Raw genomic sequence first — 24314 nt, forward strand, 5'->3', positions numbered from 1 at the left:
TTGTGAGGTGCGGGGGGGGGGGGGGGGGTCAGGCATGCGCCCATGCAGGGGACAGAGTGGCAAACCCAGCCCTGTGCCTCAGTTTCCCCCACAACAGCCCTTGCGAAGGGCTGTGCAAGGACAGAAGCCCCCTCCCCCCTAGCGCAGCCAGGCAATGACTCAGGCCTCCAGCTCACAGGGGCTTAGGGAGGTGGGGGCAGGCGCCCGGCTCCGCGCTTAGCATATTAAAGGCAAAGCATTGGAAAAATCGATGGGAGACGAGCCAGGGCCGGGGCCAGGCAATCCCCCTTGTCAATAGGCATCAGGGCTGAGCCATGCGGCGGCCGCAGCCCCGGCCATCCGTCAGCGCCGTGTCCGGCCCCCGCGCCGCCGGGCCTGCCGCAACCGCAGCGTCACACGGGGCTGTTCGTGCTCAGCCCTGGGGATCTCCGCGGGGTTGCGAGGCAGTGCGGACCCTTGGCCAGAGGGATCAGCCCCACTGCAGGCCCCTCCGGCCACCAAGCCGAGTTTGCTGCAGGCCCTACAGCCCCTCAGCAAGTCTCAGGTGCCCTGATCCCCCTGGGGCAGCGTGCACACAGCGGGGTAACGGTGGTAATGGGCACCCCTGCTTGCACCATGTAGGCAGATGCTGCTTCTCCAGCCCTAGGGCTTAGGAGAGCACCAGGGAGCATTCACGGGTCCAGGTGACCCTGCTCCATGATGCCACTGGGAGCTGCTGCACCCCCAGCCCTACCCGGTAACTGCTGTGACCCCCATTTAGGACCTGCTGGGCCTCATGGACCCCTAGAGCTTTTGAGGCAGCTGCTACTGGGGTCAGACACGTGCTTGGGGCATTCCCTCATGGCTCCACCTCGCTGGAGGTGCACCCCAGCACCCGCTCCTCCTAACCGGGGACCAGGGCCGGCGCTCCCGGGCCAGACAGCCCCCCTTCCCCGCCTGTCTGCCAGGGGCCAGCAGCCGCCCCCTGCTCGGCGCACGATGACGCAGGCTCCCTCTCCTCGCCTGCTGGAGCCCCGAGCCGCCGCACGTCACAGGGCAGGGGCCAGGCGCCTTGTTCCTCGAGCAAACATGACTCACGCCAGCTCGCCATGGCCAGCACCTGCGCCCCTGCCCCCTCCCACTCAGCACCTCTCTGGCAGGGATGTCTGCTGCAAGGACGCCCCAGGAGCAGCAGGCTCCTGCTAGCGTCCGCGGTGCCAGACCCGGCTCAGGGCAAACCCCTGCAGCATCACAAGGAGACCCAAGCCCCTGCCCCCGGGGAGGCAGGCAGCAGGGAGTGCCCGGACCCACCCAGCATTGGGGAAGAAGAGGGAGTATGGCCATGCCTGCCCGCTGGGCTCCTGATCGGCAGCTACAGCTGGAGCCGGAGCAGCCCGGACCAGACAGCGAGTGCAGGTAGAGGCTGGTACCCCGGGAGCGGAGCACCTGCAGTCCTCCCTCCCCTCGCACCAGCGCCCTGGGCCGAGGCAGCCCCCGGCCCCCCTCTCCTGTCCTGAGCTGGGACATGGGGAGCAATGAGCAGGGGGAGCGCAGGGCCTGACAAACCGGGTTTATTGGAGAGAGACAGTCCGTGCCTGCGGCACCGTGCCCGGGCTGTGTGGTGCCCGGAGGACAGGCAGTGCCAGCGACACCCCAGCTCAGCCGCATGCTGCTCCCTGGCCTGGTCAGTGCAGGGCTGGAGTCGTGGCTCCAAGACGCAGGACAGATGAACAGTGCAGGACCAGCCCAGCCTGGGGGCCGCCCCGTCCACCCCGAGGGGCGAGCAAAGGTCTGCAACTGCAAAGAGGAACAGGTGACAATGAGGGGGACAGGGCTGCGAAGGCCTGCTGGGATGGCCGATTAGGGCCTGCCTGGCAAGGGAACAACTCCCCCGCTTCCCAGGGGGGTGAGGACCTGCGGGCAGGACAGGGGAGGGATGGAGCAGAGTCTCCAGCCCCGTAAGAGGGACTTGCCCGCATCCCGACCTACCAGGCAGCCCAATGCAACCAGCTGGGTCTGCCCAGGAGCTGGGGGGCAGCGCATGGGCAGAGAAGGGGGTCAAGGTTGGGGTCATGGGGCACGGGCAGAGCAGGGGGTTGGGATCATGGGGCACCAGGAGAAGCCCACCTGCTCCTATCTGTGTGATGACACCTTCTTCTGCCGTGACGCCGGCTTCGGCGCGGACTTGACTGCCTCGGCCCGGCCCTGCCGCAGCCCCTGCAAGGCACAGCACGGAGAGACGCCATTCGACACAAGGGAGCCGAGTGAAATGCAGCCCGTGCTGGGCACCCAGGACCCAAGCCCCGCTGCCCTTTGCACGAAGCCCCCAGCCATCTCCCAGCCCAGGCGTGCCAGCTTGTGGCACCTCCCCCGGGGCCAGGACTCACCATGTAGAAGCCGGTGTGGTACCCACTCAGGTGCCAGCTCAGCAGCATGCAGGCCAGGGCATCCTCCTCCTCACAGTCTGAGCACAGCGGATCCTGGGGCGGCGGTGGGGGCACCAGCTGGAAGCAGCAGCACAAGAGCCTGGGTCAGGTCTGGGCCCCTTCCCCTACACAGCCCCCCACCCCGCACCAAGGCTCAGCTCTGCCCTTTCCCCCCAGCCACGGAGGAGCCCACGTGCAGCCTGCTGGTGCCACCTGGCGGCTCCTTGGCGCGCCAGCACCTGCTTCCCCACAGGCCAGGAAACCCCTTCTGCAGGACAGCTCAGCCCCGCAGCCCTGGGCATCTCCACATGGCCAGGTCCCAACCCCCGGGGCTGCTGGGTTCCTGACAGCTTTGCCCCCCACATCTAAGCGGGGGGCAAGGAACTGCTGGGCCCTATTGCAGCCCAGGCCTAGGACCCTGCCTGGCAGAAACGGTGCCCAGGAGAAATGTGCACTCACCGGGGGCCAGGGGGGTCGGCAGGGTGGGGGCAGGGATAGGCCGGGCCACTGGATGCTGCTCTAAAGAGGGAGGCACAGAGGAGTCAAACAGCAGGACCAGCTGGGGCCCGAGTGCCCTGGGGTGGCGCAGCAAAGCCTGGACCCAGGGCAGGCAGGACGCAAGCGCAGGCTGGAGAGGAGCCTGGCACGGTGTGACACCAGCCCCGTGGCAGCAGCTCCAATACGTGGCAGGGGAGCGGGACCAGGTGCCCCCAGCACGACCCATCCCTCCCCTCCCCTCTCCGTCCAGGCTGGCAGGGATGCGGCCCTGCCGAAAGGCAGCATGGAAAGGGAACCGTGTCCTCAGCAGCTCGTGCTGGGGGTGCAATACGGAGCAGCGTGGGTCTCCCTTCTCAGCCCTAGCCCGGTCCGACTCTGCTCAACTTTGGGGTGGCAGCAGGGTGGACCAGGCCAGGAGGGGTAGGGGGGCACTCACCTTGGAGGGCAGAGGCAGGGGTGGCAAGTGGCATGCCCACTTCCCCGTGGTGCTCGGCCTCCTCCTGCCGTGGGGCAGCTGCCAGGAGGGGAGGGGGCTTGGCCTCCGGGGGACCCCATGTGCATCCTCTTCCACCTGGCCAAGGGGACACGAGGGTCAGAGCAGCCTGCGCCCCAGGACACGCTGGCACTGCCACTGGCACAGGGGAGCCAGTGAGGCTGGGGGCTGTACAGCCAGGTAGGGGGTGAGCAGGGGGCGGGGTGGGAGGGAAGCAGGAGTCCCCAGGGAGGTGCCAAGGTGTGTGGCACTGCAGAACGGACCCAGGTGCCAGGCCTAGCTAGTGGCCCCGATAGCCCAGGCACCCTCCATAGCATAGCCGCCCCACCTCGCTGGCAGGGTGCCCATGCAGGGAGCTCTCTGCGGGCAGCAGGTCCTCCAAAGCCTGCTCCTCCTGGTTCCCGTAGCCGTCGAACTCCACCAGGCACGTCCCCGCCGCGGCGTCCACCGACCGCACCGTGGCCGGGTACAGCAGCCCGTCCTCTGACCAGACCGCACGGCAGGCGTCGCCCACCTGCCACTGGGGAAAGGGCACAGGTCACATCAGCCCCCCGTCGCAGGGCCCGACCGCGGCGGAGAACCCAGGAGCCCCGACTGTGCTCCCATCACCCCCCAGCCTCACCACGTCTCCCCTTCTGGAGCAGGAACCCCTCGACCCCCCCTGCCCCAAACCTAACCCCGCTCCCTTCTGCGGAGACAGCTTCCAGCCACCGGGCCTCACCGTCCTGCCGGGCCGCGGCGAGCTGTTGGGGGTCTGGTCGGGGGGCAGCAGGTCCCGCAGGCTCTGCTCCTCCCGGTTCCCGTAGTGCTCGTACTCCACCATGCAGGTGCCCTCGGCAGGGCTCAGGGCGACGACGCGGGCCGGGTACGTCAGCCCGTCTCCCGACCAGGCGGCGCGGCAGGCGGCGCCCACCTCCCACTGCGGGGGACCAGGCGCGGGGCTCAGGGGGGGGAGCAGTGGCAGCCCCCTCCCCTGCTACACAGCAAGGGGGGCCCAGCACCTGCCGGGAAAACACACAGCCCGGGCCCCCCAGCACGGGCAAACTCACGCTAGTGCCAAACCCCACCGGCTTCCCCCTCCCCATCGCCCTGTGCAGCTCGCCACGGACACCCTGCGCCTGGCTCCCCACTCACCTGGGACGCCGACTCTTCCTCCTGCCGCCGCCGCTCCTCCTCCTCCTCCTTCTCCTCATCGCTCTCAGCCCCGCTCGACGTCGAGGAGCTGGAGCTGTCGGACGCCGCGTCCTCGCGGGCTCCCGAGGCCTCCTGCGGCGGGGGAGACACCGAGGCGGCTGCCGGCAGGGAAGGGGCGCGGGAGACCCCCGCACCCCAACAGGGACCGGCCCCTCCCTGCAGAGCTGGGGGAGCCCCGGGCCTGCAGCGGGAAGGACGATGCGACGCGGGGACGGGGCCCCCCCGGCCCGGGGACGGCTGCCCCCTCACCTTGCAGGAGCGCACGGCTCGGTCGTAGGCGCGGATCAGCGCCCGGTCGTCGGAGGCGGCGCAGTCCGAGCTCTGCGGGGCGAGCGCAGTTTGAGGGCAGGGAGATACGCGGCCTCCCCTCCAGCCCCGGTGCCCGCGGTGGCCCCCGCCACGCATCGGGCCCACGACCAAGGCCTGAGCCCAGGGGCAAGCTGCCGGTGCCCCACGGCTGATGGGCCGGGTGCGGGCGCCAGCTCTGCAGTGGGGGGGCACCTAGGACCCCCCCCCCGGTGCATGCACCAAGCCCGCTGCAGGGCGTGGACCCCCCGAGCCCCTAGCAGACCAGGGGTGGGCACCAGCTCTGCAATGGGGGGGACCCTGGCTGCATGCACCAAGCCAGCTGCAGGGCATGGCACCAGGCCTGCAATGGGGGTGGGGGGCACCTACCCCCCCCAAGTGGACGCACAGAGCCAGCTGCAGGGCATGGACCCCCCCAAAGCTCCTGCCAAGCTGGGTGTGGGCACCAGCGCTGCAAAGGGGGGGGGGGGTGGGCATGCACAGAGCCAGGTGCGGGGCCGCGACCCCCACCCCGCAGCCGCCCACCTGCCCCCCCGCGCTGCGATACACGATGTCCCCGGCGCACGCAGCCATCGCCCCGCCTGCAGTCGCCCCCGCGGCCTCATGTGCAGCCCCGGCGCGCGGGGCCCGCTGGGGCGCGTAGTTCTCGCGGCGGCCGGGGCGCGGCGCCGCCCGGCCCGCGGGACTACAACTCCCAGGGGGCGCCGCGCGCCCAGCGGGGAGCGGGGAGCCTGCGGGCAGCGCGCCACGCTCCTGCCGCAGCGCCCTCTGCCGGCGGGAGGGCCGCGCCGCCCCGGCAGCAGTGCGATGAGCTGTGTCCGTGCTCAGCTGCGATCCGAGGCCCGTGGGGAGCGGCGGGCGCTCCGGGGAGGCGGCCCAGCGCCAGCCAAGGGGCCTGGAGGTGCCTCGGCCGAACAAGCCCGGCTCCGAATGGAGGGGCGGGCAGCAGGAGCCTGGCTGCCATGCTCCCGGGGGCTGGCGATGGGCTCCCAGAACCAGCGAGCCCCCAGCAGCGTCCCAGCGGGGCTCCCGAGGGCAGACGGCCCCACACCTGCCCAACCTGCCTGGCTTGTGAGCCGCCCCGGCCCCAAGCCCAGAGCGCTCCAGCACAGCCATGCCCTCCCCTGGCTGGGGGCAAGCAAAAAGCGGGCGAGACCCCATTGCCTTGCAGCCGCCGTGCCGCGTGGCCTCGCACGCCTCTTGCACGAGGGCACAGGGCAGGAGCAGGCCCAGCAGCTTTCCCTGCTATCGGATTCCCCGTTATGGCTTTTTACTCTGCTTCCTTCCACGGCCTCAGCTGGATGCCGGCTCCAACCTCACTTCCGCCCCTTTCCTGCCCCAAATAACAAGTGCCACGGCTTCGAGTCGTGATGCCGCCGCCGCCTGCCAGGCTCTGACAACGTGCCGCCCCGCGCACGGAGCAGATGGCCGCGCGGAGGCTCTGCCTGGCGCCGCCGGGAAAAGGCACCAGCGCGCAAGCAGGGAGGGGAGGTATTTTTAGGCCGTGGGAAGCTTTTCGCTCCATATTTAGGCACCTGAATCAGTGGCCCGGTTTGCAAACGCCCCTCACGGGCGACGTCGGTGGGAGCTGCGGGGAGCTGCCGTGGCTGGAAAGCTGCTGGGAAAGGAGGGGCTCCAGCCCCTTGGGGAGGCAGACGTGGAAATCCCAGGGACCCCCGAGCTGTATCCAACAAGCCCGTTCCTCCATACCCACCCCACAAGGCCCTGGGTAGATCACCCTGCAAGGCCTGAAGTTGCAGCGTCCATCAGAGACGTGCGCGGCCGGTGCTTTCAGACCCGCGTCCCAGCACCAGTTGCCAAGACCCCTCGTCGGAGAGACTCCCCCAGCCCCAAAACAGCTCTGATGCGAAGCAGGGGCTCGAGAGACGGACGGGGGGGGCAGGAGGCTGGTTAGTGGCCTGGCCTGCAAAGGCACAGCCCCCGTGCCCACGTCCCAGGTCCCGGTCCCCGCGTGGCCCTGGGGTGCCCCCCCCATGCCACGGCATTGCTATGGCAGCAGCAGCTGCTGCTCCAGCTGGCGGCCCAGCCCCAGCCCCAGCCCCAACGCGCCTGCCTCCCACGGGGAAAGCAGGTGAGCGGAAACCGTTGCCTCAGCAACCAGGTGGAGGAGACGCATGGGCAGCCCAAGCACAGCGGCCCCCGGGGGCAGGGGCATGCAAGGTGGGGGCGCCCTGGCAGGAGAGGTGGCAACAAGCCCCCTGAGGGCCTGAGAAGGTGCATCCCCATCACAGCGGGGCTCCGGGAAGCAGGGGCCAGCCCCAGAGAGCACCGCAGCTCTGGCCTCAGGCCGCGGGACCCTTGCAGCAAGCCCAGCCGCACCGTGTGCAGGGGCAGGTGCCCGCAGCCCCAGGCCTGAGCCGCATGGCGGCATGAGCGTGGCAGGCTTGTGGCAGGGCGGAGCACAGCCAGCTGCGGTCAAAGTCCCCCAGTCATGCACTGCCCGCGTGGCTGCTCAGGAGCCCTGCGTGTGCCCATGCCCCCGTGCCCCGCACGACTGTGCCCAGAGCCTGCTGCACCCCAGACCCCAGCCCTGTGCCCAGTGCAGCCCCATCCCTCTCCCAGCCCCACTGCTAGCCTGCCGGGCCCCCGTGCAGAGGCTGGTCTGCTCGGGCAGGTGCTCTCTCTTGTAAGCCCCTGCTGTCCAGGGGCCGGCAACCCCAAGAGCCAGGCTAGAGGTGGAGTGGGCACAGCACTGGCCTTCTCTTTCCTCGGCCTCTAATGGCCCTGAACCCCAGCTAGGTCCCAGCCCTGTGCAGAGAGCTCCCAGCTGCAGCAGCCTGAAAGAGCAGCAGGGGAAACCGAGGCACAAGGAAGTGGTCAACCCAGAATCAGAGCCAGGCTGAGAACGCAGGTGTCCCGAGTCCCACCCCTTTGCACACGCTGTGTGGCCTGGCCAGGGGAGCTGGCTCTCAGCTCCACCTTTTCCCCCAGCGGGAAGGGTGTCCCCCCCCTGCCCAGCCCCCCTCCACATGTCCTGGCCCTTGCACTGTGCACGGGGAGCCCATGGCCGCTTGCAAAACAATGCTGTGCTGGCACAGGCTGCGTGCTGCTGGCCCGGGAGCTGGCAGGGAGCCTGCTCCCCGTCCTGGCACACAGGACGTTCCCTGCCCGGCAGCCCCAGGGAGCAGGAAACAACCGGATGGCCAGGCCAACTCGGAGGGGAACCGGGAACCGGCGGGGCCGGGAGCCTGATAGTGCCGTGCCAACGACAAGGGTGCTGGAGAGCGAGCGTGTATGCACATGCAGGTGCAAGAGAGGCGCATGCATGAGCAGCAGCGGATGTGCGTGCATGTGCATGTGTGTGTGCACGAAAGAGACCTTTCCGTGCAACGTGCAGGCAAGCCGGTCACTCCTGGGCCCTCCTTTCTGCCTCCCCTTGGCGCCTGGCAAGGACCAGGCAGGGGTCACGGGGGCACCGGTTGGCGAAGCCTGGGGGCTGCGGCCCGGCTCCTTGATGCTCTCTCAAGCTTGGCCCCCGAAACGGAGGCACCCACGTGCCCCCCACCCCACGCCACGCCACGCCACGCCACGCCAATGTCGTGGTCACTCTGCGGCCTGGCCGGCAGGGGGCAGCAGCCAGCCGCCGTTCCCAGCCCTGGCACCAAGGCCCCTGACCCGAGTGTGCACGCGCACACACGCGCACACACCGGACGCCTGCACGGCGCCTGACCCCGGGGCCTCGAGCAACACGCGCCCTGGGCCCCCCCGGGCGACACGGCCGAGCGGGCAGGGGTCCAGGCCTGTGGCGCCCCCCGGGGCAGGGGCAGGGGCAGGGGCAGTGCCCGGACCCTGCTCCACGCGCGGGGGAGACGGCGCCTTTGTCTCGGTCCGCCCGGCCGTGCGTCCCTGCTCCCCTCCGCCGGGCTGTCCGTGTGGCCATCGCCCGCTCCGCTCCGCTCTGTATGTGGGCAGGTATCCCCCCCACACACACCTATGGCCCTTCCTACCTACCTACCTACCTACCTACCCATCTGATGAAGTGAGCCAGGTTCAGCAAAGATGATGCATCTCTGCTTTAGTTGGTCTCCCAAGTGCATCCCCCCTGCCCCCACACCCCCATCTCTGCCTCCCATGGGAGCCCCGTGGGCTGGGGGGGCTATGAGGCCAGGGCACCCCCCCCAGCCTGTGGCAGCGCGATGCCAGTCTGGGCCGCCAGGGGTCAGCCGTGCCCGGGACTGGCCCGCGGGGGGGGGTTGTAAAAGCCCCAAGCTGTTGCAAGCAGCAGCACCCATGACTGTGCCAACCCCCGCCTGATTCACGCAGCCTTTCCCTGCGCTGCCCACGCTGCTATCTGTCTATCTATGACAGCCCCCCCGGGCCCCCCATGCATGCACCGAGCTCCAGGAAAGCCCCCCAGACCCCCCCCCCATGCATGCACCAAGCTCCAGGGCACCCCCTTCATGCATGCACCAAGCTCCAGGGCACCCCCAGACCCCCTCCCCATGCATGCACCGAGCTCCAGGAAAGCCCCCCAGATCCCCCCATGCATGCACCAAGCCCCAGGGCACCCCCAGACCCCCCGCCAAGCATGCACCGAGCTCCAGGGCACCCCCAGACCCCCCGCCAAGCATGCACCGAGCTCCAGGGCACCCCCATGCATGCACCAAGCTGCGCCCCCCGTGCCCGGACTGCCCTGTGCAGGGGCAAGGCCAGCATGGGGTGGGCTCTCCCAACCCTGCGCCCTTCCTAGGAAATACAAATACAGCCAGGCCCCCCCGCCCGGGTGCAAGGCCCCTGCCCGGCACAGCCACGAGCTGCTGGGAAACTTCAATCGAAACTCTCTTCCCTTGAGCAAACCCGACCCTTGCAAAACTCCCCCCGCCCCACGTGGGGACCTGTAAATTTTCCCCCCCCCCGGATTTTTTTAGCCCCGCCCCGCCGGAGCTGCACCAATCCGCATCGCGACCGCTTTCGCTTTTTGTCCCCGCGGCGCCAATCCGGAGGGCGCTTGGCCCCGCCACGCCCCGGCCGGAGCCTACAAAAGCCGGCGGCGGCAGCGCCGAGCCCGAGCGCCCGGCTGGCTTCCCCGAGATCTGCTCGTTCCCTGCACCGGGATTGCACTCTGCCGTTTGCTCTTGCTGGATTATTGCCTGTTGCCGCCTGGCCCGGCTCCGCTGTGGATTATAATTGCACCATGACCCTGGAGGAGCTCGTCGCTTGTGACAACACGGCGCACAAGTAAGTGTCTCGGTCCCCGCCGCCGCCGCCGCCTTGTCCCCGTCTCCGTCTCCCCCGGCCCGGGCTGCCCCGAGCCCCGGTCTCATCCTATGCCTCCCTCCGCAGGATGCAGGCGGTGAGCCAGGCGCTGGAGCAGCTGCTGGTGGCGGCTCAGAGGCAGGACTGTCTCACGGTGGGCGTCTATGAATCGGCCAAGCTCATGAATGTGTGAGTATCAACCCCCCCGGGGCTGCCCTGGGGCTCGGTGCATGGCTGGGGGCTGCTCTGGAGCATGGATGCAGGGGCTGGGGGAGCCGGGGGCCGCCCTGGAGGCTGGTGCATGGATGGGGAGGGGGCCTGGGGGCTGTCTTGGAGCTTGGTGCATGAAGGAGGGTAGTGCATGGATGGGAGGTCTGGGGAGCTGCTTTGTGCATGGGTGAGGGGTCTGGGTGGGCTGCCTTGGAGCTCGCCGTGTGGATGGGGGAGCCATGCCCGTGCTCTGCTCACCGCCGGCCTTGCCCCCTCCCCCTGCAGCGACCCAGACAGCGTGGTGCTGTGCCTCTTGGCCACCGACGAGGAGGACGAGGACGATATCGCGCTGCAGATCCACTTCACCCTCATCCAAGCCTTCTGCTGCGACAACGACATCCACATCCTGCGCGTGTCGGGCATGCAGCGCCTGGCCACGCTGCTGGGCGAGGGGGTGCAGGACAGCAGCGAGCCCCGGGACCTCCACTGCATCCTGGTGACGGTAGGTGCCCCCCGCCCTCCCCTGCACAGAGACTCCTGTGGGCAAACAAGGGAGAAGGGGGCGGGCTGCCGCGACGTCACGGGTGGCAGGCAGGGCTTGCGTCATGCCGGAGGCATGATGCATCCGGTTCGTGTGGCTGCAAGCCAGGGCCTTCCCGAGCAGGGCCATTAGGGGATGGCTCAGGGCTGAGCTATGGTCTCATGGCTTGTGGACATCACCCACGGGTGGCTCATGCTTGGCACGTGTCCCTCCCACGCAGAACCCACACACGGACTCCTGGAAGAGCCAGGGCCTGGCTGAGGTGGCCAGCTACTGCGAGGAGAGTCGCTGCAACAACCAGTGGGTGCCCAGCGTGGCCCTGCAGGAGCGCTGAGCTGCCCGCACGTGGACCAGGCGGAGGGGAGCCGATGAGAAAAGAAGGGGAGGAAGAAAAAAAAGAGCCGGAGAAGCAGGATTAAAAAAAAAAAGCACGAGACCTTTTTAGTTTTGCCCCCAACTTCGCAACCCAGCGGCCCGTGACCCGCGTGGGCAGGGCAGGGCAAGGCACCTGCGTGGGAGAGCAGCTGTGCCCGTGGCAGGAGCCGGCCGGCAGAAGCAAGGCTCGGAGGGGCGCCGAGACCCCGGCACATGCACAAGCGTGTGTGTATGCGTGCATTTGGCTGCGTGGGCAGGCGGTGCCACCCAGGGGTGGCACGGGACTGGCTTTCTCCCTCCCAGGCCCCCCCTATTGTGGGGGGGCCAGACTGGCGGGGGGGGAGGAGAGGCTGGACGCCCCTGTGCCTGCTTTTGTGCCGTGGATGGAGGACTGAAAGGGACAGTCGCAAATGAACTGCTGTTGCTGTTTTCTCCGCGGGGGAGAGCGTCTCCGTTTGCAAGCGAGACGCAGGACTTGGTGCGTGGTGTTTCCTTTGCACTCCAGCCCGGAGACGAGAGAGGAGAGCCCAGCTCTCCAGCTAGAGCTCTATTCTTGTACCTGATGACAAAAGAGATTTGCAATAAATTTCTAAAGCTTCAACAACCCGCAGCTTCCTCTCGCCTCCTTCCACCCCCCGCCCCCCCCCCCCCCTCTGCCCTTCCAGCCCTGCCGAGAGCAGAGTGTCCTGTTCCTCCAGGAAGCCTCCCTGTTCTCAGCGCAGCCATCCGGAGCCAGCTCTTGCGGCCTGGCTGTTGCAAAACTGCAGCCTCCTCCCCCTCCCTGCTGACGAGAAAGCTTTGCTAAAGGCGCCTGGGTGCTTGCACAGCTCCTGGCTGGCAGAGCTGCAGCAGGGAGGGACAATCGTGGCTGGTTTCGGGGCGGGGAGAGCAAGGGTGCATGCCAAGTTGGGGCCAGCGTGTGCCAAGGAAGGGCTGCAGGAAGTCTAAAGGGGCAGTGAAACCTTCCCCAGCTCCTTGCAAACGCCTCTTGTTGCAGCTGGAGGTTGCAATGAATGCACCCCTGCTCCCCCTTTGCTGCACCCCGGGGGGGCTTCGAGGCAGCCTTTTGCTGCAGAAGGCTCTGGCTTGCATGTCCCGAGCGGGGAGAGCTCAGCTGCTGGGCCCCACACACCGCTCCTTTCATGTCGTGGGGGCCGGGAAGGGGGGGAGTGACTTCAAAGCTGCCTGCCCATCTGTTGGCAGAGCAGCTGGTGGGTGCTGCCAAGCTGCAGCAGACATGTCGCTTCCCCAGCTGCTGAGCAACTGCGCAGGCAGGGAGGGTGGGCGTGCATGGGGTAGGCAGCTCGTTGCTGCACAGGGCATTACATGGGGCAGGACTTCCCGGGCCAGAGGCTGTGCACTCTGCTCCACCTGTTAACTGCGAGCCTTTGCCAGGCTGATTGGGGATGGAAAAAAGTCACTCCAGGTCATGCTTTGAGCCTCCTGGATCCTGCAGGGCAGGGGAGCAACTCCTGCATCTGGGAGGAAAAAGCAGAGAGGCAGCCTGAGCACAGCTTTTGCTCCAAGCAGCACAGACTTACCCAGCAATGGGCTCAGCCAGCGCTGGGCTGGAGAAACATCCTGCATCTGTGCAACGGCTGGCGCTTGCGGCCTGGGCTGCACGGGTCCAGGATGTAGCGGTCAACAAGGCCCAGCACTGCAGACTGAGACCTCCAGCGACCACATCCGGCCTCTCCTGCTCAAGGCCACATGTCCTTGCCTGACCCAGTCCCGAAGCTGCACCCCCAGCAGCACCAGAGCCCTTGCACCTGCCCCAGGCAGAGCCAGGGGTGTAGAAATGCACCCGTGGGTCCCAAGGAAGAGTCTGTGCCCCCCACCACAGGAGGGGAAACCCCCCCAGTCTGTACCCATCTGGCTCCACTCAGCCCTGTGCCCCCACTGTATGGGCTCCCTGGACCTGGCAGAGATGCTTCCCCCACCCCTGCACCTAATCCCCTCGGGCCCGTGCCTTAGGCACGTTCCACACATGGGAAAACCCCCTTTTTTGCCCTTTGCAGGGAGAGCCCCCCTGGCCACAGGTGGGGGGTGGTTGCAGATAAGCAGTGGGTGTTTTCAGGGCAGGCAGCTTGGTGCTGGGGGTGACACAGCCCTGTCCCCTTCTTTCCTGGAAGCCCTGCTGCTGGCCTCTCGACCTGCCCCCTTCCTGGAAAGCCTCGTGTCCTGCAGGGCTATTTAAAAAGGACAACATTTCCCACCGCTCCAGCCTGGCGATAAGGGCTTTGCCAACTGCACCCGACGGAAATGCAGCCACCTCTGGGCAGAGCAGCTGCTGAGATGGAGAGGAAGGAGGGGAAGCTTTGGCAGCTCCCACCCGCCCTGTTTCGGCAGAGGAAAGCCCTGAGATGGGACATGGCCCCCCTGCCCGGCTGGGGGAGCTGCTCAGCCCCCCATTAGGGCAGTGTCATGGCCAGGATGGGGACCGCGGGCGCCTGACCATCCTCTCCCCTGCACCCCGGAGCAGAGCTGGGAGCTCTGGATGAGAGCTGGTTTCCAGCTGTGCACGGTGCTGTACGTGCATGGGAAATGGAGCTGGTCCTTGCTGCCTGGGCAAGGGGCAGTGCCCGGCCCCAGGTCCTGCAGGACTCTGCTTGCACCCCTTCTCCAACGGCCCCCACCCTGGCACAAGATCCCAGCCCCGCAGCCCCCAGGGTGGTCTCCCAAGCACCCCCTGCCTGTGCTCTCCTCCCCCCGCCCCCACCCTGCACAGCCAAGGCTGAGGGGGAAGGAGAAGGGCTGAGCCCTGAGCAAAAATGAAATCAAGGCCCAGCAGCTGGTTTCCTGTGGCCTGAGCTCCTGACAGCGCCGGGGAGGGAGGCAAGGAGTCAGGTGCCGCGGCATATGGCTGGAAGGGAATCACAAGCCGCAGGAAACACGGGGTTTGGGACCCGGAATAGCCCCGGTCCCTGGGGCAGCTTTACCACCCGCTCCCCCCGCTGCTCGCACACGCACGCCCCGTGTTGCACGGGCACCTTCGCAGCACGAGCGTGGACCTGGACGGACAGGCCAGAGAAGGGGGCACCAAACAACAAGGCGTGCATGATCGCACAACTGGCTTGCACATGCCAGCAGGCTCCAGGGAGCACACAGGCACACGCGTGTGCATGCCCTGGGACAGGCCCTGGTGCACCCAGCCGTGTGCTACACACACACACACACACAGTGCTGTGTGGGGGCGGGGCACTCCTGCCCCCACCCCCAAAGATCTGCCCCTGCACCCCCCTTGGACGGGCGCGGGGCTGTCCGGGGGCTGCCCAGCCCTCCCCTCCCCGCGTGCGTGGGCAGGAGGCAACGCCAAGCCGCCCCCACAGAAGGTTTGCATTTCCCCTCGGCGGGCGAGGAAAGCCCCTTCCCCACCCCCAGGGGCTCCAGGGCACCCCCGCAATCCCCGCCGCTGCAGTCGGTCCCTGCCGGGGGTGCGTTAGCCCGATGACGAGCTCAGCAGAAACCCCCCCACGGCCTCGTCCCTCCACCCGCAATGGAGCAGAGCGTCTCCGTGATGCAGTCGCTGCACCACAAACCGCGCCGGAGGCAGCTGGGCCGGGGCCCGAGGGAACCAGCCTGTTGGGGGGGCGCAGCCGAGTCGCTCCCCCGCGGAGCTGCCCCCAGGGGCTGCATCGGCCCCAAAGCCCTGGTGGTCCCACGGCTGGGGGCAATGGGGTCTGGGTGGGGGTGTCGAAGCACCGGGGTGGCCCCTCTAGCCAGGCCCAGGGGCCGGCATGGCACAGCTCGAGGGGGGCTGCCTAGCGGTCGGAGCAGTCCCCTCCCCAGCTCCGGGAAGGGGATTGAGGGGGTCAGGGAGGGGACCCCAGGAGTCCAGGTGCTCTGTGCCTCAGTTTCCCAGGCCCCGCAGCGGGCAGCAGCAATGCCAGTCTGAGCTCTGGGCCACGGTTTGCCCTCTCCCTCCGTCCCAGCCCTGCGCTCTCCCGGAAGAAGGAGCCGGGGTTTCCCCAGGGAAGAAATCCGGAGAGCAGCGAAGCCGGGAGGGAGCTCCCAGCTGCCGGGCGGCAGGAGCGGAGCAAACAGAGCCAGGTGGCTCCCGGGCAATAAGGAAGCGGTGCCTGCCGCGGGGTCAGAGCCCCCTGGGCCACTGGTGGCGGCTGCACCCCGAGGCCACCCCCGAGCCGGCCCGTTCCCTCCCGCGACAAGGTATCAGCCCTGCCCGTCTCACAGCGCGCAGGGGGCACGCGGCTCAGAGGCAGCCCCCTCCCAAATCAAACCAGAGGCCTGGCGCGCAGCAAGGTGCACACACGCATGCCCCGCTCACAAGCAACCCCCCAGGTGTGCACTGGCCCTGACGGAGCGGGTTACACCTAGGAGCGTGCACGGCTAGGCCGTGCACGCAGGATCCGTGGCTGGAAGCAACCCCGTTCCCCCCCCACAATCGGCAGGTTGCATGAGATGAGTTTGGACGAGTCTCAGCCATGCAGCTGTGGAGACCCCCCTGCGACACCCACCCCCCGGACCCCCTCTGCCAAGGCTACGCAGCTCCCCTCTCCCCCCGGCCACAGGGACAGGCTGCCCCTGCTCCTGCCTTGAGCAGCTCCGGGGGGGTCCCAGCCCCTTCCCCCAGGGATCCCGGTGGGGGGCACGGAGCTGTACTCGCAGCCGGGATGGGGGCCAAGCTGGCTGCTCCCAGCAGAGCCGGGCTGCCTGGATCCAGCTGGGCTTCGGCCCCACAAGGCTCCCTGGAGCCGGGCTGATTGGTGCCAGCTGGGGAGGGGGAGAGCCGCGCTGACTCGCGCCAGCTGGGGACCGAGGAGAAGAGCCCTGCTCCAACCCCTGGGCCGGGAGGGACCCGGAGCCCCCTGCTCTACGTGCGGGCACCCTGAGGCTTTGCACCCCACGAGCCGGGCTGCTGGAAAGCCGGCCCCGTCCTCCTTCACGCTCGCAGACTCGCACATGCATGTGACCCCCTCGCACACTCCTATTCAGCGTGCACACTGGCACGTTCAGGGCATATCCCCTCTCGTGCACAGCCCCGGGGGCTCTCTCACGCCACCTTCCCAGGGTCAAGGCCTCCACCTCCATAACCCGCATCAGGAAAGCCCCAGAGCTCCAGGCTCCTGCCCGCAGAGAGCAGGGGCATTGCAGCCCGCAACCCTGCCTGCCAAGCGCCGGCCTCGTGCGTAACGGGGGAAACTGAGGCCCAACCGGGCAATGTGACTTGCACAAGGCCATGCATAGAGTCCCAGTGCACCCCCGCAAAGATGTGGCTGCATTTCAGCGTTGCTGTGGGGTGCGAGGCACATGGGAGCCCCCTGGGGACCCCCCTGGATCCCTCCCCGGCAGCCCCTGGCGCCCCCCGCCCCAGCCAGCCAGCCAGCACGTGGAGACCCGCAGGGACGTGGTGTTTGCCGGCCCAAGGCTGCGCGCTGATAAGGGCTTGCACGCGGCATGCTGCTGAGATCAGCTTTCTCGGAACCAGGGCGGTGGATCTAGTGGCTCCGGGGGGGAGGACTGGCAGGGACACATGGCACGCTGGGCACCCTACGGATGCCATGCGGAGAGGGTGGGGGGGGCCGTTTCAGGGTCACAATGACCCCCCTTTAGTCGCTCATCCAGCACCCAGGTGTGGGAAAGCCGGGCAGGGCAGGGAGCCCCCCCCAGCGGGGACATCATGGAGGCTGGCACACATGTCCCAGCCATGATGGGGTCACTGGGGCTCCCCAGCGCCAGCTTGGGCACATGGCGCTGAGCTGGTACTGCCAAGGACCGCCCCCCACCCCATGCACATGCCCACGGGAGCTGCTGAGCTGTGCACGGGAGGCAGGCTGGACCCTGGGGGTGCATTGAGCCGGCCCGTATCTGTGGTTGCGTGTGCATGCGTGAGTGCATGCGTGTGCAGGCGGGGAGGAGGCTGCACCCCTCCGACAGCTCACACGCTCCAGTTGGCTCAGCTCCGGGCGCAGGCGGGGACCGGGCTCGTGTCCTCCCTGCTCTGTCTCCAGCTGCCGGCTCTCCTGGGCCTGCCTCTCCCGCTGTGGCCGTGTCCTGGCTTCACCCACGGCAGCTTCGCACATGCACACACCACATGCACGCATAAGCAGGCGTGCGTGCACACACGCAGGCCACGGGAAAGGCGTCTCCTCCCCCATGGCTTCAGTCCTGAGGCCCCGTCCTCAGCTGGCCTCCAGGCCCGGCAAGGTCGGCACGGCACATCCCTGGCACCACGCGGGCCTGTTCCTGCCCCGGGTGCTCTGGGGAGGCTGCATGCAGGGAGCTGCCCACGCTCGCAGGCGTACGGCACGTCCCGGGACAGGGCACACGTGGGGCCTGCTTGCCGTGCGGCTCCAAGCCCTGCTGGACCCTGTGCGGGTGCAATCAGCCCCGCTCTGCACATCAGCCCCGATGTGATGCAATTCCCCTGCACCCAGCAGCCGGAGCAACAATGCAGACCCCTCGCCCACCCATGCCAGCGTGCGGGCAGTGCCCAGGAGATCCTGCATCCTCCCCTGCAGTCGGTGCCCCTCAAGCGCCAGGTGCCGCATGCTGCTTTCCCTGCCTGGACACCTCTCCCCACGGGCAGGTTGAGATCTGGGTCAGAGATAACGTGGCAGGGCCAAGGCCAGGGTGGCGTGTGTCCAGCGAAGCCCGGAGCAACACCAGCAGGATCCGGGGGTCGCCTGAGGAGATGGGGCCGAGACTGCAGAGCAGGGGGCAAGCGAGACTCCTTCCTGGGGCTGCAGCCCGCAGGGTCCCGGCCTCCTGGATCAGCCCAGGGTGGGATGAGTACCTGCCCCTCGTGCCCCCCTGCCAGCACCTACATCGGAGGCCTTGGCCTGGGGAACACCCTGTGGGGACATGACCTGGTCCTCCGCCACGGCGCACCTAGCCGATCCCCGCGGTGTCCGGCTAGCCGGAGGTGCAGGGAGTGCGTGTACAAACATCCACAGGCAATACAAACACGGTGTGCTCGGCTCTGCTGAACCATGGCGGCCCCGGCCCTGTGCACGTAGCGGGGTTACCTGGGGTGAGGCCACCTCCCTGCCCCGGGACCAGCTCCCTGCGGCTGGGCGAGCAGAGAGACACCCTGTCACACACGCATGTGAGCTTTGCATGCCTGCACAGACACACGCGTGCAAAGAGCTACTGCTCCGCCCAGGTGCAAATGCACATGCAGGCACAGTCGTGCAAATCCAAGCCTCGTGCATGCCCAAGCATGCACACTGGCAGGCCCAGATGCACCCGGGCCCACGACGCACGCGCACATGGCCACATGCAGCTTCTACGCAAATAGTCGCACACACGTGTCGTGCACACAAAGGTGCAAATACGCTCCCAAAGAGCCACAACAAACACATCCACGTGGGCACACGTGCCCAAGGACACGCACAACCCCACGGGGCCCCTGTGTATAAATGCACACAGACCTCAGGACACCCACGCTGCTCCGTGCATGCTCCCCCCTGGGCCCCCATCTCTCTGCCCCCATGCCACGGGGGCAGGCTGGCGCTGAGCCAAGGGGGACCCCACCTGCTCCTACCCAGGTCCCCTGGCTCCTTCCTGGGGTTTCCCTGGAGCCCATCCAAGCCACCCCCCTATGCAGCTGCATCAGCCTGGACCCCCCCCGGGGGAGCAGGGGGGCTGGGGCCGCGGTCCAGCAGGCTGAGGTCAGGCCGGGGGTGGGAGCACGGAGGTGGGCTCCAGATAAACCAAAAAAGGTCAGGAATGCGGGGCCGGATCTGCCTCTTCCTGCCCCGACAATGTCCCGGGCCTTATCACGGCTGCTCAGGAGCAGGAGATGGGGGCGGCCGGCTGCAGCTGCAGCCCGGCGGGACAGCCCTGGTGCGGGGTGGGGGCCGCACCCCTGCCGTGCTCAGCGAGAGGCTGCTGGGGATGCTCGGCACTGGACTTACACCCAGCCAACACATACCGCCCTACCCAAGCTACCCTCCCGCCCAGCTGCCCTGGTATTGGGGAGACCCCCCTGGGGCACCCCCTCCTGCAAACGGGGGATCGGCAGCAAAGAGGCTAAAAGGGACGGGGAACGGTGGCCCCGAGCCAGGCGAGGCCGGGGCCACGCGCCACGTGAGGCTGAGCCGCGCCCCGTCCGACAGGTTCCCCGGCCGCCCGGGGCGAGGCGGGGTGCACGGTTAGGCTGGGGGCCACGGCGCCACCGGATTTCCGGCCGGAGCGGGCGCACCTCCACGTAGGAACGGGCCCACGGCCAGCCCCCGTGCGGGGCACCACGGCCTGCACTGGCTGTCCTGCCCGGTGACCCTGGGCCCCCCCGGTGACCCCGGGATCCCAGCCTGGATCCGTGTCACCCCAATGGCCGGGGGGCAGCCAGGACTGGACGTCGTTTGCTGCCTGTAACGAGCTGGCTGGTTGGGTGGGGGCCCGGGGGGTCACAGACAGGTGCAAGGCCCCCACGGCTGCAGGGAGGGCGCCCACAGCAGCAGAGGGGGTCGGGCTGATTTGCACCTGGGACAGATCTGGCCCCGTGGGCACGGGCTGGGGGGCCGCCCTAGCAGGGGGAGCAGGGCCGGGGGCTGACGGAGCGGTGCGCGGGCAGGGAGCAAGCCCGAGCCTGGGCAGGCGGAGCCGTGCTGCACCCAGGAAGCGCTCACATGGCTCCTGCAGGAGGAGCAGGTGGCGGGGAGGCACCGGAGCACCCCGGCACCTCGTAAACAGGATGCGGGGCCGTAGACAGGCCTGGCTCGAGCAGGGGCCAGGCCCCAGGGCACCCGGGTCCTCTCCCGAGCTCTGGGGGAGCGGGTGGGTGCAGGGCGGCGAGCCAAGACGTCTGGGTGAGAAGATGCCCTGCAGCTTTCCTCCCCGTGCCTCAGTTTCCCCCTCCTTGCACTCAGCTCCACCTGAGCTGCAGGGTGCGGGGGGTTCGGTGCCATTTCAGGGCCCAGGGGCACCCGGGCAATGACCTGAGCTGGTCCCGGAGCGTCACGCTGCCCAGCCCGGCCTCCGGCTGCCCCGGTTTTATCTGGCAGCACCAGCGCGGCCCACCCCAGCCCTGCAGCACGGAGATAGCGGCCCCTCAGCCCACGGTGATGGGTCAGGAGCACGCAGCCTGGCTGGAGGAGCTGCCACGCCGGGGACACGCTGCGTCCCACTGGTCTCCCCCAGCCACGGGCGCGGGTGTCTGGCGCGGCCCCACCAAGCTCGCGCCGGGGGTCCCCATGCAGAGCCCCCCAGGCTCGTTGCACTGCTGAGTGCAGCACGGCCGACGTCTCTGGCTGCTTCGACCCGGCCCCCGTGTCCCCGGGGAACGCTCTGTGCCAGCCGGTGCGATAAGCGTGCCCATCCCCGGTGACTCACGGCCCGGCCGCAGTGCCAGCTCCCCGGGGAGTTACATACAGCAGAGCGCTGGCACGCGGCGGGCGTGTTCCCGGCCGGCTCGGGCAGATCCCGAAGGCCGCGCGGGCATCATGCGGGCGCTGGGTACCCGTCCCTGGTGGGAGTTGTGGGGCGGGAGGGTCAACCCCTGCCCCAAAGGGCTCCTACTAGGACTGCACTAGGCAGGCAGAGGAGGGGAAACTGAGGCACAGAGCAGGGAAGGGAGAAGTGGGACTTGAGCCCAGGGCCCGAGCTGCATCCTCCACCCCCGTGACCTTTCCTCCTCCTCCGATCCCTGGAAAAACCTCAGCAGCAGGGATGACATCAGAGTGACCTCACGGCAGCGAGGTCCTGTTTCCAGCGAGAAAGGGGAAGTTTCGGCTTTGCTGAGCTCAGAGGAAACGTGCCGGGGGGGCCAGGGCGGTGCAGGGTCCAGCACCCACCCCCGAACTTGGGACTTGGGTCCAGCGTGGGGTCCTCACCCGGGGCGGGAGGCTCCGTGGCCAGGGCTGGACCCTGACTCTCCTCCCGGCCGGGGCATTGGGCCCTGGGCCCCGCGTTTGGCTGCAAACCAGACTCGGAGGCGGTGCGCCTCTCGCACTCGGGACACGGCTGCATTTACCCGGATGGGAAGGAAAGAGGGTCTTTGGCTGCATTTTCCACCTGGCAGGACCTCAATTATCAAGGACACGGAGGCAGCCGGGGCGGGGGAGTCCACGCGGGGTCAGCAGCTGCACTCAGCTCGTGCTGCCCCCGCTGCTGCGGCCCCTCCGTGCTCCGCGGGTCCCAGGCCCTCGTGTGCCCCCGGCTCCTCGGCCGCACCACGTCGCCGCGGTGGGAAACGGTGACGCACGAGAAGAAATCGGTCCCGAAAGCAGAAGTGCCGGCGGCAGCGTCACCCCACAGACAGCCAGCGACCACGGGTGGCCCCTGCCCCTGCTAAGCGTGCCAAGTGATTTAGGAACACGGCGCGCTGAACACCTCCAGGGCCGGGGGGGCCCAAATTCCTGGGAAATGCCCCGTGCTCTGAGCCCATGCAAGCCCCCAGGTGCCAGGGCCCGGCCCCGGCAGGAGCTAAGCCCAGCACCCTTGGGCCTGATCCTGCACCCGGATACGGGCACCCTGGATGGGAGGCTGATGGGGTTACCACGGTTACTGCCAGCGGTGCACACTGGGAAATTCACGGCATTGCAGGAGCACGGGCTGTCCCCTACACACCCGCAGCCTCACAGCTGCACGCCCGGGGCCAGGCGGCATTGTGCACGCACATGCACAAGTGCCACCATGTCCCTGGCATGGCGCCTTCCCCACGCTGCCGTGAGTGTGAACACGAGCAAAACCACCCGGCCCCAAACCAGACGTGGCCCTCCCAGGTGTGCAACATGGCGGAGAGTGACCAACACCCCCACCGTGGCAGAGACACACACACACACACACACACACAGAGGTGAGCATTGTGTCACACACACACATACAAACACACACACACACACACACAGGTCTCAGGCGCTGCCCCCCCCAATTCCAGCACACAATTCTGCAGCCAGACGTGCCTGTGATTTACACACGCACAGGCCCGTGCATTGTTCACACCCGGCGTCCTGCCCCCAGGGCTGGGCGCAGCGCTCTGCTCTCGCTCTCCCCCATAACCACGGCCTTTGTTCTCCTTGCTCACTGGGTTGTTCCTGCCACCCATGCCCTCGCCCACCCCGGGAACCCTGCCAGGAATAAAGCCTCCTTGCACACCTACATGCACAGACCGCCCTCGCGGTCTCCCCGGGAGGCATGTGCATGCCCACACTTGTGCAAATCCACATGCGGCAGGCGTGGGGGAGCTCCAGAGACGCCCCATCCCACAGGCCGGCGGAAACCCCGAGCCCGACTGAGCTCCCGGAGGTTTCCCCGGGGGTGGGAGACAGGAGGCGAGGGAGGGCTGTGGTGCCCGGCACATTCAGGCCTCATCCAGACTAGGGTAAAAGGTGGTTTTCCAGGCCTGGCTTTTGCATTCACCCCCGTGGCCAGCAAAGCCCTGGGAGCAAAAGTGGCACCTTCTCTGGGCACGTGCCCGGGCGCCTGGGCTCCCTCCCTGCCAGCCCTGCTCTGCCTGGGGCTGGGGGAGCCGGGGGTCCCCAGCCGGGCGCTGCTCTTGATGCCCCCGGGAGGGAGCGATGCCCCGCGCCGGGGCTTGGCGGCCTGCCCTGTGTTGCGCGGCGCTCCCCGGCGCTGTGAGAACCTGGCGCCGTCCCAGGACGGAGGCCCCGGGCAGCCCGGCTCCAGCAGCTGAGCACAGGCCCCCCCCCCAGCCCCACGCAGGCCCTGCCTCTCCCCCCCGCTCGGGAAACACCGTGAGAAAGTGATGCAATGCTGCCCCCCCATCACCTCTGCCCCCCACCGGGCCGCGGAGGGGACGTGGGAACCGGCCGGTCCCCCCGCCTCGCGTGGGAACAGGCGTGTGCAACCCGGGAGTCCGGGCACCCGTGTCCCATGGGAGCTGTGGGAGGGGTGATTGTCATGCCCTCTATTTGGGGCTGGGGGAGCAAGGCAAGCCCCTGCTTTGCCTGCAGCACCCTGCCCTCCCACCCTGGGTGGCCTCTGGTGTCTCCCCTCCCTACGGCTGAGTCAGCGGCTTCCCCGGCTGTGCCAGGCGTGGGGGCGGGCAGGGATCCCGCGCCCTGAGCAGGACTTTCCAAGCAGGGCCAGCTCAGCCCAGGCCTCCCGGCACACATTCAGCCCCAGCTGCACCTGGGACTGCCCCTGGGGTGCAGAAGCAGGTCTGGAGAGGAGGGGGCATGTCCATGCCAATGCCACACGCGTGCCAATGCAGTGGTTCCCATGCATCGTGGCGGTGCCATGCATCCGCTGCCGCCAGCCCCCATCGGTGCAGCACGTGCAGGCCGTGCGGCCCCGTCCCCCAGACAGGGGCTGGATGCACGTGAGGGGTGCCCTGGGGGTCTCCCTTCCTCCCGGGCAGCCTGGCCCCGGCGTGGAGCCATGGGCAGACGCACACCTTGTATAAACAGCGCGGTGCACAGAGCCCCACTGTCTGCGCCTCCGCGCTCCGGTGCTGCCAGACCTGGGAGCCGAGCCAGCCGGGAGCCGGCGCCGGGCAGCAGCACTGCCGGCATCCCGGGCCCTGCCAGGATCAGGGCACCCGGTGCGGGGAGCAAGGGGTCAAGGTGTGGCGGGGACACGCTCTGCTCTTGTCCCTGCTGGACCCCGGGATCTCACCCGGCTGGCGCAGCAGCAAGACCCCTCCCATGTGCCCGCATGGGTGCGTGTGCACACGCGTGTGAATGCAGATGTGTCATGAAGCCCAGGGTTGCCACCCCCATGAGCCTGCAGCACACGAGTGCAGGGGACACGCGCGCATCCCCGACCCGTGCACCCCCGGGAGCCCGTGCACGCGGCCTGCCCACGCGTGTCCCCATGTCCTCTGCAGGCTTCCTGGTGCCCTCTGCCCTGCCCGCAGGTACTGCCGGGCACCGCCCGCGTCCCCCGGACAGGAAGCAGCCAGGGTGACTCAGGGGCCTGCCCTGTCCTCCCGGGAGCCTCCGCGGGCTCCCCGCACTGACTCAGCCCCCCAGACCCAGACGGGAGACTTTGGGAGGGTCGGTGTCTCCAACACGCCCGCCCACCGAGCCCGACTCCAGCTGTCGAAAGTCCAGCAGACAGGAGGATCCCGGCGCTGGGGCCAGGAGGAGCCGCCAGACTCGGGGGTGGGAAGAGAGGGGGAAGCCTGGGGCAGGCGGGGCCTGCCCCCCCC

The 24314-nt window shown here is 68.4% G+C and overlaps 2 protein-coding genes across 5 annotated transcripts; one reads left to right on the forward strand and one right to left on the reverse strand.

Annotated features, from left to right (window-relative positions):
- Positions 1–1534: 1534 nt before the first annotated feature.
- On the reverse strand, positions 1535–5527 carry LOC106740363 (survival motor neuron protein 1). Of its 4 annotated transcripts, none has more exons than XM_059719569.1 (10): positions 5422–5527; positions 4840–4911; positions 4531–4662; positions 4118–4315; positions 3725–3916; positions 3340–3474; positions 2865–2924; positions 2367–2483; positions 2107–2196; positions 1535–1776 (listed from the first exon to the last, which is right to left on the reverse strand). In XM_059719569.1, the coding sequence occupies exons 1-9, from the start codon at positions 5467–5469 to the stop codon at positions 2113–2115; spliced, it is 1038 nt and encodes a 345-aa protein (XP_059575552.1). In that variant the 5' UTR covers positions 5470–5527; the 3' UTR covers positions 1535–1776; positions 2107–2112. The 4 variants fall into 4 exon arrangements, with proteins under 4 accessions (XP_059575552.1, XP_059575551.1, XP_059575550.1 ...); XM_059719568.1 differs by lacking the exon at positions 5422–5527 and adding an exon at positions 5266–5415 and having other exon boundaries at positions 3725–3910; XM_059719567.1 differs by lacking the exon at positions 5422–5527 and adding an exon at positions 5266–5415.
- Positions 5528–9909: 4382 nt separating this feature from the next.
- GADD45B (growth arrest and DNA damage inducible beta) lies at positions 9910–11843 on the forward strand. Its single transcript, XM_006272113.4, has 4 exons — positions 9910–10095; positions 10201–10302; positions 10609–10825; positions 11085–11843. Exons 1-4 carry the CDS (start codon positions 10052–10054, stop codon positions 11196–11198), a joined length of 477 nt encoding a protein of 158 aa, XP_006272175.1. The 5' UTR covers positions 9910–10051; the 3' UTR covers positions 11199–11843.
- The last annotated feature ends 12471 nt before the right edge of the window (positions 11844–24314 follow it).

This window comes from Alligator mississippiensis, chromosome 16, assembly GCF_030867095.1.
Source record: "Alligator mississippiensis isolate rAllMis1 chromosome 16, rAllMis1, whole genome shotgun sequence".
NCBI classification, from domain to species: domain Eukaryota; kingdom Metazoa; phylum Chordata; order Crocodylia; family Alligatoridae; genus Alligator; species Alligator mississippiensis.